The 13,805-nt window shown below is 42.7% G+C and overlaps 1 protein-coding gene across 1 annotated transcript; it reads left to right on the forward strand.

Moving 5' to 3' along the window:
* Nucleotides 1-744: 744 nt before the first annotated feature.
* Nucleotides 745-13,658, forward strand: LOC143315699 (cyclic nucleotide-gated channel alpha-3-like). Its single transcript, XM_076723034.1, has 8 exons — nucleotides 745-973; nucleotides 7,671-7,724; nucleotides 7,992-8,090; nucleotides 9,296-9,352; nucleotides 10,221-10,415; nucleotides 11,182-11,283; nucleotides 11,366-11,472; nucleotides 11,568-13,658. Exons 3-8 carry the CDS (start codon nucleotides 8,005-8,007, stop codon nucleotides 12,923-12,925), a joined length of 1,905 nt encoding a protein of 634 aa, XP_076579149.1. The 5' UTR covers nucleotides 745-973; nucleotides 7,671-7,724; nucleotides 7,992-8,004; the 3' UTR covers nucleotides 12,926-13,658.
* Nucleotides 13,659-13,805: the final 147 nt, after the last annotated feature.

Here is a 13,805-nt window from a genome sequence, read left to right on the forward strand (position 1 = left end):
GGCTCAGGCTGATCCTACACCCAGAACGTGCTCAAACGCCAGCTAATCCACTGCACCACACACCAACTGGCTCGATACTCCCTCACTGCGAGGGGTGCCCAGATATCACTGAACAAAATCTTGGTGTATTTGCATGATTATTCTAATGTTTGGATTGCATCCTTAAGGTTTAATGCACTTATTGTACGTTGCTTTGATAAAAGCATCAGCTGAATAAACGTAATGTAATGAGTGGACTATGTCAGCGTTTTCTTGTTTTTATGTTCTCTTGAATCAAGTCAAGACTTCCTCTTCCATCCCTCAGAGAATATTAAATCCATTTAGTCCAAACAAAATCTGCTTACCATTAGTTGTGAACTGTGAAAACTTTGTTAAAACATGCCATATTGTTTAATTTGAGCTGTGAAACTGTAAACTTGCAGACAATAGAGATCTATTTTGTGGTCAAAATTAGATTAATATTGAGGCGTATGTTTAAAATCTCACTGAAAGAATATTTTTTACACAAACTGAGACATTCTGCGGATAATCCCAGACAATATCCTGTTTCGTGTCATGATATTGATATACTTTATCACTCAGATTTATTTTTTAGCGTCCACTCACACTGGCTGATTCTCAGGTAATTTGATAGCATAGAAAACTGTTATTTCCTCCCTCCTCCCGTCCTGCCCCTCCCTTATCCTCAGTTAAGAGGTGGTGCATAGTGGATGAACAGAAATCACTCCTCCACAGCAGGGGAAGATCTTGCCTATGGAAAAGCACAAGTGTTGTTTGCTCCTGTGACTCGTCTTAGAAGACAGATATTAACTCTTTCACAACAAGATCTATATGTCCAGCATGATTCTGCAGCTCTCCTGCCGGTCTTATGTTTGACGTGAAGGAGGAAGAACAAACAATATGGAATTAATTCAGAGCGAGCTCTGACTTCTCCTCACTGTCTGAGCTGCTCGTCATCATCGCTCACATTCAGGTAAGCTAAGTTCACACAGTAGATAGTGCTTGCTGTCAGTGATATAGTGTGATTGTTGGAGGAAAAAAAAACAACAACAACTCTGAAGTCCTGAGCTTAACAAGTCACACTGGGTTGAAAATCTAATTTTAGCCAATATAATCTGGCAGAGAAGGATTTGAATTAACAGCGCTAAAGAAGAAACATGCTGAGCTAATGGGACTAAAGACAGACAGAAGCTGTTTCACTGCCTGTATATAGAATCAGCGGGACTTACACTGAAAATTACTTTGATTGGTATGAATGTAGGCCTGCTCAAAAGGAAGCGTCTGTATGCAGACTGTGTATGGAAAGTATGTTTATTGACAATGATATTTCATATCTCTTTTACAAGGGAAATTGGACAAAGTCATCCACATTTAGTTAAAAACAGGACAGAACCTGTTTCTCTGGGACCACAATATGAAACTGACTTTACAACAGCATTAAAACAAAAATGTAAAAACTCAGTGTGTAAATCAAAACCAGCATGTTCAGTCCACTGGAGAAAGTTACCAGTTTAATGCTTTGCAAAGGTGTGAATGGAACCACTGAACCTCTGGTTACAAGCCAGAGTCAGTCAGCCAGCTTCTCCAACCTTTTGCCTATCTATGTATGTCTGGCTACAGATTCTACTTCTGGTGTTCTTTTAGCTCATGTCTGCAGGAGGTACAGGAGCCATTAAGTCAAATCCACTGCTGCCAGTCGGCCTGAAAGCAGCGGTGGTCTTAATACTACTCTTAGACCTCATCTTGTCTACAGCCCTGCTTGTGAAAGTTAAACCAGATGACTAGCACTGAATTTGTAGGTTCTATAGGAACGGACATGAGGTCACAGCTACCATAAAACCAGTTTCCAGATTAAGGGAGTCCCCTCCTGTCATTAAAAGCATTCTAACGCAATGCATTGCATTGCAATAAATGCTGGAATGGAGCCTTGTTAATGTTAATAGTTTCACCTGTGGTTTGCTTGTTATGACAAATCCACATACCTTCAACTAAAGACCACAATTTGTGAAATGTACCCTGTCTCTTCCATTTTTCACATTCATCAGCATCAACAATCACTCAAGTGGCTGAAGAAGCCAATTCTGGAATCTCAAACGTTCTTGCAGGATGGGCGATGATAGGAGTTGCTGGAAGTGGAATGTAGGAGAGACCTTTTGGTGGGGGCTCTCTCCTTTCTTTGCTGCTGCTTGACTCTGGTAGACTGTCAAAGATTGTCTTCATGGAAAGTAGCTCCTTCATGTAAGCTGTTTCTTCATGTGGTTTTGCTTAGAGCTGTTGACCAATTGGAGCCGTGTCAATTATTTCTTTCAATTATCCTCCTTCTGCCAGTCTGGTCTCAGATAGGGATGCAGTACCAATGCTAAACCTCTGTAATTTTCTTGCTACAAAGACTGCTCATCTATCTGGCCATTTGCAGGAGTTCAGAGGAGTGTGTACATTCTAGGCTCCAAAGTTACGCCCGGCCTAGGGGTGCACAGACACAACACGAAGAGCCCCCATCTTCCCCAGGTCCCAAGTAGCCACAGATCCAGAGCACAAGTTTATCACAGAATTACTAGATTTATTTACAAAAGAAAATTAATGAACAAAAGGTTCAAGGCAATAAATGGCTCCAGGGTGGACCAAGACCAAAACAACAAACAAAACAATTCTAACTGGGGAGGATATAACTTACCTAACAAAAGCAAAGGAACCAAAAGACACAGGACTTACCTCCCTATCTAAGCAAAACAGAACATAAAAGTTGGTTTAACAAAACTGGCAGCCCACCCCTACTAAAAGAACATCACTGAGATAAGCAAAGCAACGTGTGGCTGGTTGGGAAAGGGAGATGTGGAACGCCTGCCGATATCCAGCCGCCGACCGCCATCTTGGACCCTTTTGTAGCACATATCTCCGGAAACAGCCAATCCGCCAGCCAGGATTGAAAAGCATTGACCAATCACCTCTCCGCAATAACACACTTCAATCTGTATAAGGAGAACTACATGAAAACAGACAAGAAAACGGAGAACAGACAAAAAAAACAAATAAAAATTACAACTATGGTCTAACATCCCCACACCCAAGAATTAAACATCTCCCCATAATGTTTAATATTCACTTAGTTTAGGGAAATCTAGACAAAGCGTCCGCTATCACATTTTCTGTGCCTATCTTATGAACAATTCGCAGGTTAAAATCCTGCAGGAGAAGGCACCAACGCATGAGCCGCTGAGCTTGTCCCTGAAGCTTTTCGACAAAAGTTTAGAAATAGCGATAAAACTGCCAACCAGACGTATGTCGAGTTTGCGCGCGACAAGAGTGTGTTATTTGACAAGTGGTGCCAAGCATCTAATGTCAAAACTATGAAGGAGATGCGTGAATTGATTCTGTTAGAAGAATTTAAGAAATGTCTCCCTGAGCGAATCGTCGTCTATTTAAACGAGCAGAAGGTGTCATCGGTAACTAATGCAGCCACGCAGGCTGACGAGTTTATTTTAACGGATAAAAGTGTTTTTTCTATGCCGGCACCTCGCGTTTCGAATGCAAAGTTGGAGCGCCGAAACCAGTCCCCAAAGCTTGCGCGTAAAAGCATCTCACCAACCGCGGGTGAGAGCCGTGAATGTTTTTATTGCCATGAGCCAGAACATCTCACCGCTGTCTGTCCCGCTCTGAGGAAAAAAGAACACTCCCGAAATGTAAAAGCTCCCTCATCTGCTGTTTTATTTGAAACTGAACCGCTCTCCACAGGTACGACAGAAACTGACGCGGAGAAAGATGAGGTTGATGAAGAATTTAGGCCGTTTATTTCACAGGGTTTTGTTTCTTTGGGGGATAATGCAACGCCAGTGCCTGTCACTATCTTGAGAGATACTGCGGCAAAACAATCATGCATCCTCAGTCACATTCTACCCTTTTTCATCACAGTCTTACTGTGTCTTACTGTCGTGAAAATTTGAGATTGCCGTACGTCCTAGGTTTCCGATAGCCGGTGTTGATTTTATTTTGGGTAACGATTTGGCCGGAGAAAAAATGTTTCCTCTGCCCGCAGTCGTAGACAAGCCCGTTACTGATGTGTCTGCCTGCTGTCCCGCCTCTGTCTCTGTGCCAAGTGTGTTCCCTGTGTGCGCAATTACGCGCGCCCAGGCTCGTAAAATGGGTGAAGTTGTGGATTTGTCTGATTCGTTTCTGGCTACATAGGATGAGAGTGAACCCTCCTCTTTAGTGTCTCCCACCACTGAAAGTGAGAAAAATGTGTTAAATGTTAGCGAGTTTGAGTGTTTTCCAGCTGACTCAGAACTAGGTTTAAATGTGAATAGAGAAATGCTGATTGATGCTCAGAAAAATGACCCGTCTCTATCGTTGTGTCTGTCCTCTGTTGTAGCCGCGGAGGGAAACGGACAACCGGTGTTTTTTCTAGACAATGATGTTTTGATGAGACGGTGGAGCCCCGACTCCAGTGAGATAAATGTCGTTCACCGAGTGGTAGTACCAAAGGACTACCGACCGCAAGTGCTTAGTCTTGCACATGACTCCAGCTTAGCTGGACACCTTGGTGTTAAGAAGACTTATCATCGCGTGCTGCGCAATTTCTATCGGCCCGGTTAAAAACCGATGTGGCGAAATACTGCCCCTCCTGTCACACCTGTCAAGTTGCGGGGAAGCCCAATCAACCTGTTCCGCCAGCCCCCCTGCATCCGATCCCTGTGCTCGGAGAGCCGTTTGAACGGGTGCTGGTAGATTGTGTGGGCCCGCTCCCAAAAACTATATCTGGCCATCAGTACATTTTGACGTTAATGTGTGCTGCCACGCGGTACCCCGAGGCCATCCCAACGCGCACTCTGAAAACCTGTGGTGAAAGCGCTCACCAAATTCTTTTCAACTTTTGACCTTCCTAAATTTGTTCAAACTGAGCAGGGCACAAATTTCATGTCCAAGGTATTTGCACAAGTGATGACAGAGCTAAAAGTGAAACGCATAACATCCAGTCCTTACCATCCAGAGTCCCAAGGTGCACTTGAGAGGTTTCATCAAACGCTTAAATCCATGCTGCGAAAGTTCTGCCATGAGTCTAACAGAGAGTGGGATGAGGGACTCCCTCTGCTGTTATTTGCTGTTCGTGAAACTCCTCAGGAATCTTTAGGTTTTAGTCCGTGTGATTTAGTTTTCGGCCATACCGTACGCGGTCCTCTTCGGCTCCTCAAAGAAAAGTTTCCACTCCCTAGGATGGAGGATTGCGTAGATCGAGTAGGCTCTGCTAAATTTGTGACCAAGTTAGACCTGCTAAAAGGCTACTGGCAAGTTTCTTTAACACCACGGGCCTCAGAAATATCTGCTTTTGTCACCCCCGATTCTTTCCTCCAGTACACCGTGATGCCGTTCGGGTTGCGCAATGCTCCCGCTACGTTCCAGCGGCTCATGCATATCGTTTTGTCTGGCGTGGAAAATTGTGAGGCCTATTTAGATGATGTGGTTGCTTATTCCTCCACCTGGTCCGACCATATCCACACACTGACCCGAATTTTTTGACCGTCTCCGCTTTCTTGCCCACATGCGCAAGCCTGCAACAGTCTTTTTTAGCGTTTTATAATCAAGACTCTCCTCAATAGACAGACTGGCGCAGACTTCCTGAGCCTTCCCCACAAGCTTGCACTGGAGCAAAAGCGACCAGGACTCCTTGGGCCAATTTAATGCAACTGCTATGCGCTCAAACGCACTAATGCAATGTGATTACTTATGTCAAGAGCAGGAGCTTTTTTTGTAATGTCAAACGGAGATCCTCTGTGGACATACTACCACCGGGCGCAACAGGCTCGACACCAGCAGCGAGCGCGCCAGCAACCTCCGCTGCTCTCGCATCCGCCACCGGCGCGTCACCAGCAGCCAGTCGGATCAGCTAGCTTTGGTAGCACCCTTACCAACTGTTCACACAGCACCCGTTTGAGCTCCGCTTTTCTGGCACTGTAAGGCACCTGCACATCAGAAAACTTGGCCACAACCAACATATCTGTTTTTTTCTGCATTCATCAATTTTTTTTAATGATGGGCTACTCACTCAGAAACAAATATACTCACCGAACTTACCAAGAAACCAAGCACGAAAAGAAAACGGACGAGCCCCCAATCCCTATTGTTACGCCAGGGGTGCACAGACACAACACCAAAGCCCCCATCTTCCCCAGGTCCCAAGTAGCCACAGATCCAGAGCACAAGCTTATCACAGAATTACTAGATTTATTTACAAAAGAAAATTAATGAACAAAAGGTTCAAGGCAATAAATGGCTCCAGGGTGGACCAAGACCAAAACAACAAACAAAACAATTCTAACTGGGGAGGATATAACTTACCTAACAAAAGCAAAGGAACCAACTTACCTCCCTAACTAAGCAAAACAGAAGATAAAAGTTGGTTTGACAAAACTGGCAGCTCACCCCTACTAAACGAACATCACTGAGATAAGCAAAGCAACGTGTCGTGTGGCCAGTTGGGAGAAGAGGGAGATGAGAAACACCTACCGCTATCCAGCGGACGACCGCCATCTTGAACCCTTTTATAGCAGGTACTCCGGAAACAGCCAGGATTGAAAAATATTGACCAATCACCTCTCCGCAATGACACACGATTGAAAAGCATTGACCAATCACCTCTCCGCAATGACACACGATTGAAAAGCATTGACCAATCACCTCTCCGTAATGACACACAATTTAAAAGCATTGACCAATCACCTCTCCGCAATGACACACGATTGAAAAGCATTGACCAATCATCTCTCCGCAATGACATACTGCAATCTGCATAAGGAACATTTCACGTACACAGACAAGGCAACGGATAACAGACAAAAAACTAACAAGAATTACGGCTGCAGTCGTAACATATGTGTCAAAAACAGAAAGTTGTTGAGACAAACAATTTTTAGGACACTCTTGACAGCCTCCTCTTCTGGGTTGAGCAGTGTGGACCCTGAGAAGGGCTCCTTAGTCATGCATGGAGGTGCTGAAGAGTTCACCTGCCTTGATTCAAGAGTCCAGCAACTCAACCTCACCCACCACCTGTGAGCTAGTTGGTGATCTAGATCCCTGTTGAGGTCTTTCTTGAGTTGCGCTTTGTCTGGTACCCTGCCTCAACCACCAAGGGTGATCCTACCAGGAGCTAATCTCGAGATGGTGTCACTCTTGGGGTTTGTGGTACACGCAAGCTTCTTCACCACAGCGAGGCGGCAACCCTCCAGAGAAGCATTTTTTTTCATATCGTCAGTTGAACCTGGTGTTAGTTTGTGGTAATTTGCTTATGCACAACTTCATTAGGAAAAGATGCATCATCGAGCACAATATAACCTAAAGCAGTGGACTATTAAAGCTCTTCAAATCCCATTTTGACACACAGTGTCATCGTATAATAACGCAAGACCAACATTAGCTAAAATCGTATTTTAGTGGTTAAAAATCTGCAACAAATTTTCAGTTAATCAAATTATCCAACCCGTTGACACGCTTATGAAATACCATGCATTACTTGTATTTTCTGAACAGCCTGTGGCATCTTAGGAGACATTTTTGCTTCATAACAATCCAACCACTAACCAAAAACGTCTCACTGGTGATGGTCAAGAGACATGGATCTATGCGTAACACCTGTATTTTTTGTGAATGTGAGCTAATCATTCTGTCTTACTCCTCTCCAGGCTGGTGGGCAGTCTGCATTAGGCATCTTAAGTGGGAACGGGACTATTGTCCAGGTAAGTCTCACTAATTACTCTGTGCTTACACTTCAATTCAGGGACACCAGGATGTACATCAGGGAAAGTTTCCATTTACTGTCAGACAATGCACATAGTGCTGAAAACTGATATTTGAGTCCAGACATAATACAACCTACAAACTGAAAAATCCTTTTATTTAAACAAATCCCTCATACATAGAGATGTCATTGTGTCCATCTTTTCCTATCCATCATGTGTACCCTGCTGATAAACAAATAAGGTCATTTTGATCTCTTTTCCAAGGTGGTCACACATCATGCGCTTTGGGAGGAGCAGTGTTGGCCCTGCAGAGGCTGGCTGCAGGAGCCAGAGCTCAGAGGAGAACATGGAGAGTAAGAGAAGGTGAGCTGTACGTCTGTGTTACGACCCCTTAGCTCGTGATGGTAAAGGGAACGAACATAAACCAGATGTAATTGGTAAAATAAAGTTACAAAAGTAAAGTTAAAGGAGACAGGGCCGAAGGGTGCAAAGAACACAAAGAAATAAATGGAACAAAAAGAGGACTCACTAAAATTGAGTCAACCACTATAAGTGTATAACAAACAAGAGGAGATAAAACCAAACTCTATACTTTACGGGTGTAAACCATAAATACAAAAGAGTCAGCACTCCTGTGCCTAGTTTAACCTAATACAGTGAGTTTTTCCTACCAGGCGTGCAAAACGGGATCAGTATTTGAATCTCTCCTGGCCCAGCTCCTCTCAACACAACTAAAATGCCTCGTGTTAAACAAAACTCTAACGATACAGACGCACATGTGGCGAGCCGTGCGTCTTGGTGACAGCTGGCGAGGTTGGTCAGCGCAAGAGCGGGTGATGAAGCAGGCCACGCCTCCCCTCCACAGGAGCCAACCACGAGTCGGAGACGACACACTGCTATCAACATAAGGGAACTACGAGGCGAAAGGGTTACACACACGGGGAGGGAACGGCGGTGGTCGTAACAGTCTGCAACCACACCCCTGACCTTGGAGGGCCACACTGCAAGGGGACAGTACGATGAGTCGTTGATATGTTAGATCAAGAGTCCAGTGCCACATGCACCTCAGTCATTATTCAAACATATTATGGCTTGTAAGTCAGATTGTTTCACTTGGGTACAGACATATTTTTCTAAGCCTGACAAGCCATTTGCATTAATTCATGTGACAGACACACATGTTCCATGTCCGAAGATCAAGGCACACAAGTTCCTCACAAGTAACACAAATATATCAAATTATTTAAATAAAAAATGACAATCCCAGTATCGTATGGGAGAAGCCTCAGCAAAGGCAATTTAGAGACTGTCTTTCTGTTGTGGAAGACAGTCCTAGTGTCTCACAGAGTTGTTAATATGGAAAGTGTTCGAAGGAGTTCAATAAAGAATGAAAAAAGAGAGCTGAGATTGAAGCTTTCTCAACTTTGCGCAGCTGATCAATCACTGGGTAAATGGTTGGGAATGTCTGATCCTCAGTTTTGGAAAGTTACAGAAATTGTCTGACACATACTGTATATTCTGATAGTTACTGTATGTCTGGGTTATAAATTTATTGTTTTCCTTTCCAGTGATGGTCGGTGGCACCTGGCTGCACAAAATGCAAACAACTGCAACAACAATGATGGGTGAGATGATATATTGATCCTCTGGCATGCCTTTAATCATGCCACTTCATTGAATGATGGAGACAGATCGTCTGCTCCAGCAGATTTATACACCATGTAAAGAAATGAGACTATTGGACATTAATAACATCAACATCCAATCTCTTGGAAAAAGAAACATGCACATGAAAATAATCCAGCCATGAAAATTTGACATATTTTCTGACCAAAGGAGTTTTGACCTCATGGTGTTTCATTACATGCATGACTATTTAAAGTAAAGGGCCACACCACTGAATTTTAAGGCCACTAATAAACCATTGTATGCTGTCTTCTGCTCTAGAGCATCATGATGTCATCTGACTTCTCTCTGATTGGCCTTGAAACTTCAAATTTGTAACAGAATGAATGATGTTTTGCCAAAAAGAGAAAATCTTATTCAGATATACCACGATGTTGCAGTATAGAGCATCAGTGTTTAAGGAGTCTTGCTGCTGATTGTGACGATTTCTTGAGTAGGACAGTAAACACAACACCTGGGCCAGTGCACAGCCTCACTCAGTCAGATACTCAGTGTGGACACATGCTCCTGATATGTCACAGGAGCCTGTCCCACAGTAAAACCACCAGGATGAGGGAACTGGTCATGATTCATAGTCTATGATAAAACAGGGATGACATGGGACAGCTGATCACACGGGCAGACGTCAGTTAAACTCAGTGACGACGCAGTGATCATTGCATGAGGACATGTCCTCATTTTAACATATGCAGCATACAGTAATATGACTGTACTGTATCACAGCGCCCCCGAAAGGCTCTGTGACACTATTACACGACAACATAAAACATATTCATCTCACCTGTCTCTGTTTATGGATATTTACAGCAAAAAAGATGACAAGAAGGAACCGCCAAAGGATGATAAGAAAGATGACAAAAAAGATGACAAGAAAGATGACAAGAAAGACGACAAAAAGGACGACAAGAAAGATGACAAAAAGGACGACAAGAAAGATGACAAAAAGGACGACAAGAAAGATGACAAAAAGGATGCTAAAAAAGATGATAAAAAGGAAGAAGTGTAAGTATCGCATACTAGTTTATTTTCTTGGGGTGCAACTTTCCATCGAATGGAAATATTTTAGACACCCTGTTCATAATTTTATAGAGATTTGGGAACTTTGAAATCTCAGATTAAAGTTTTCATTTGGGCCTGCCAATGGCAGCAGAGATAAAAAGGCTGAAATCAACATTTGCACGAATGCTGTTACCTGAAGTTCATTAGTCAATCTAAATGCTCAAAAAAGATTCCACGCCAAAAATATTCAGGACTAAACTCCTGTTTAGATGTCATAGTTTTGGAAACAGCTTCTCAATCCTTTTGAAAGGTTTTTAACATTATTTTCAAACATGAAATTAGTACGTTAAGCAGTGATAACAGTGGCAGTAACATTAAAAAGTCAATGTAGAGTTAGTATTCTTGCCTCTAAGGCTTGTTAAACTATCTGATCTCTACTTGATTTATCATTGTAAAATAATATATCTATATAGTGATATCTACATACCTGTGCTAAAGGTAAAAATAAAGATCCAAATCTGTTCAGTTGCACAAAAATCATCTTCATTTGGAAAGACAAAAGACTCTAACCCTTGCCAGACGTTAATCTTTCTAAACTGGATTATAACAGACAGGTAGTAGTTACTAGTACAAGCATGGCAGAACACACTGTTGGTTGAACTTATTAAATGTATCAGTACTGATACTAACAACCTCTGTCAGAACCTTACTTTTCTGGGTATGAACATGCTTTTTATCAAAATAATAAAAATAATAATGTCTCATTCAGAAAGGAGGTGTGGATCCTGGACCCTGCCACAGATACATACTATTACTGGCTGTGCATGATATCCATCCCAGTGTTCTACAACCTGATGCTCCTGGTGGCCAGGTCTGAATTTACAGCATTTTGTATTTCCTCTTTACAGTATTGTTGTTGCACAGGTCTTTGTAATGGTTTTGCTTCCTTCTAGGGCTTGTTTTAATGAGCTGCAGTATACAAATACAACACTGTGGATGGTTTTCGACTACATTTCAGATGCCCTCTACTACGCTGATACCTTTGTGAGAGCCAGGACAGGTCAGCGACAGGAAATCTGCTGAAATTGTGCAGTTTGTGATTACAGGAAAATTTTAGTGTCCGATATCCCTAATCACATTCCAATGTGTCAACAGGTTTTCTGGAGCAAGGACTACTTGTAAAGGATGCAAAGGTCCTGAAAGAAAAGTACATGAAGACACGCCAGTTCAAATTAGACATCATATCAATAATTCCTACTGATGTTGTATTCCTCAAAATTGGAATCGACAACCCAGAGTGGAGGTTCAACCGTCTCTTCAGGTCAGCCCGACTCTTTGAGTTCTTTGACCGGACTGAAACTCGAACCAATTTCCCCAACATTTTCCGAATTGCCAATCTTGTACTTTACATCATCATCATTATTCACTGGAATGCTTGCCTCTACTTTGCCATCTCCAAGGTCCTGGGCTTTGGCTCAGACACCTGGGTATACCCAGACATGAAAAATCCTGAGTTTGCTCGCCTGGCCAGGCAGTACATCTATTGCTTTTACTGGTCCACTCTTACCCTGACCACTATCGGTGAGACACCACCCCCAGTCCGAGATATTGAATACTTTTTTGTGGTAGCAGACTTCCTGACTGGGGTTCTGATCTTTGCCACCATTGTGGGCAATGTTGGTGCCATGATTTCCAATATGAATGCTGCACGTGTAGAGTTCCAGGCGAAGATTGACTCTATCAAGCAGTATATGCAATTTCGGAAGGTCACCAAAGACCTGGAGGCAAGGGTGGTGAAGTGGTTTGACTACCTGTGGACAGAGGAGAAAAGTTGTGATGAGAAGCTGGTGCTGAAGAATCTGCCAGACAAGCTAAAGGCTGAAATAGCCATTAACGTGCATTTGGAGACCCTAAGCAAAGTCCGCATCTTTCAAGACTGTGAAGCAGGTTTGCTTATTGAGTTGGTCCTTAAGCTGCAGCCTCAAGTTTTCAGTCCTGGTGACTACATCTGTAAGAAGGGGGATATTGGCAGGGAAATGTATATCATTAAAGAAGGAAAGCTGGCTGTCGTAGCAGATGATGGAGTTACCCAGTTTGTGGTCCTCAGTGATGGGGCATACTTTGGAGAAATCAGTATCCTTGGTATCAAGGGCAGTAAGGCAGGAAACCGCAGAACAGCCAACATCCGAAGTGTGGGTTACTCCGATCTATTTGCGCTGTCCAAAGACGATCTGATGGAGGCCCTCATTGAGTATCCTGACGCTAAAACTGCATTGGAAGACAAGGGAAGGGCCATCCTAATGAAAGATAATCTCATCGATGAATCCCTGGTCGCTGCTACTGACATGAAAGACTTGGAGAACAAAGTCAACCAGATTGAAACCGATTTGGATGTTATAACGGCCAAATTTCGAAAGCTGTCAGATCATTATGAATCGTCCCAGCGTAAACTCAAACAACGGCTCAGTAATATGTCAAATGAGGTCAGAACCCTCAGAATAGACAATGAGTAGAACTTGGCTTGATGCTACTACTAACAGGCTCCTCGACCAGCAGTTGGACAGTATCTGTCTCCATTCATTATTTCCATATCTGGTAAAATAGTAACCTTGCTTTGAAAGTTGGCCATTCTCATAAACACAGATATGCATAGGGCTGGGCATGAGTACCAACTGAATACTGAAAAATGGTATGGTTAAACAGTAAGGTACAGAATGCTTGGTCAGATTCTCAGCCTTGTTAACTTGTCCTTTAAACAGATGTTCTCTAAAGTAAACCCTCTGTTACTTTATTTTGTACTGATAGAGCTGTTTGTGTGCTGCAATTGAGAAATTTGTCTTTGGTGTCACATTCACACTTGTAATTATGTGATCTGAGTCATGCCTAGCCATACCAATGCATTTTGGGGATCAATTACAAAAGCAGGCTACATGTTTATTTAAAGCGACTGGGAAAATTGTAATTGTAAAATTACCAACAATATCAGAGCCACTTTCCCTAGATCTTCTGTGAATTCCACTCTTCCCCTGACACTCGCCCAAATCTAACAACTATATGTGCGTAATAAAATAATGTATTACACTCTTTATTTTATTTTCATCTGTAGTGAGATTTTAAAAGCAACACTGTTACATAAGGTAATGTTTCTGAATCTGTCTTTCAAGATCTGTTTGAAATAAATAGATTTGAAGTAACAGTAAACAGACAAGATGCTGTTTGCACTAAAACAAAGTGCTTCTGCTGGTGACATGTAAAAATGTTCAGTTGTACTTGTTTTTTTTTTCAAATGTTCTTAATAAAAGTTGAATGACTCCGATTACCAGTATGTATGTCAGTCTTCTTAGACACTGACAATAGGCACTGCACATCAATTTGAGCATGAAAAGCCATAGC

The sequence above is a fragment of the Chaetodon auriga genome, chromosome 23, assembly GCF_051107435.1.
Source record: "Chaetodon auriga isolate fChaAug3 chromosome 23, fChaAug3.hap1, whole genome shotgun sequence".
Lineage (NCBI taxonomy): Eukaryota > Metazoa > Chordata > Actinopteri > Chaetodontiformes > Chaetodontidae > Chaetodon > Chaetodon auriga.

What these genes read in the sequence shown, in the direction of transcription:
- LOC143315699 (XM_076723034.1), top strand. Translation starts at nt 8,005, where the DNA reads ATGCGCTTTGGGAGGAGCAGTGTTGGCCCTGCAGAGGCTGGCTGCAGG. An exon ending in CTGATGCTCCTGGTGGCCAG is followed by an intron (nt 11,284 to 11,365) that starts GTCTGAATTTAC and finishes GCTTCCTTCTAG; the next exon opens with GGCTTGTTTTAATGAGCTGC. An exon ending in CTTTGTGAGAGCCAGGACAG is followed by an intron (nt 11,473 to 11,567) that starts GTCAGCGACAGG and finishes ATGTGTCAACAG; the next exon opens with GTTTTCTGGAGCAAGGACTA.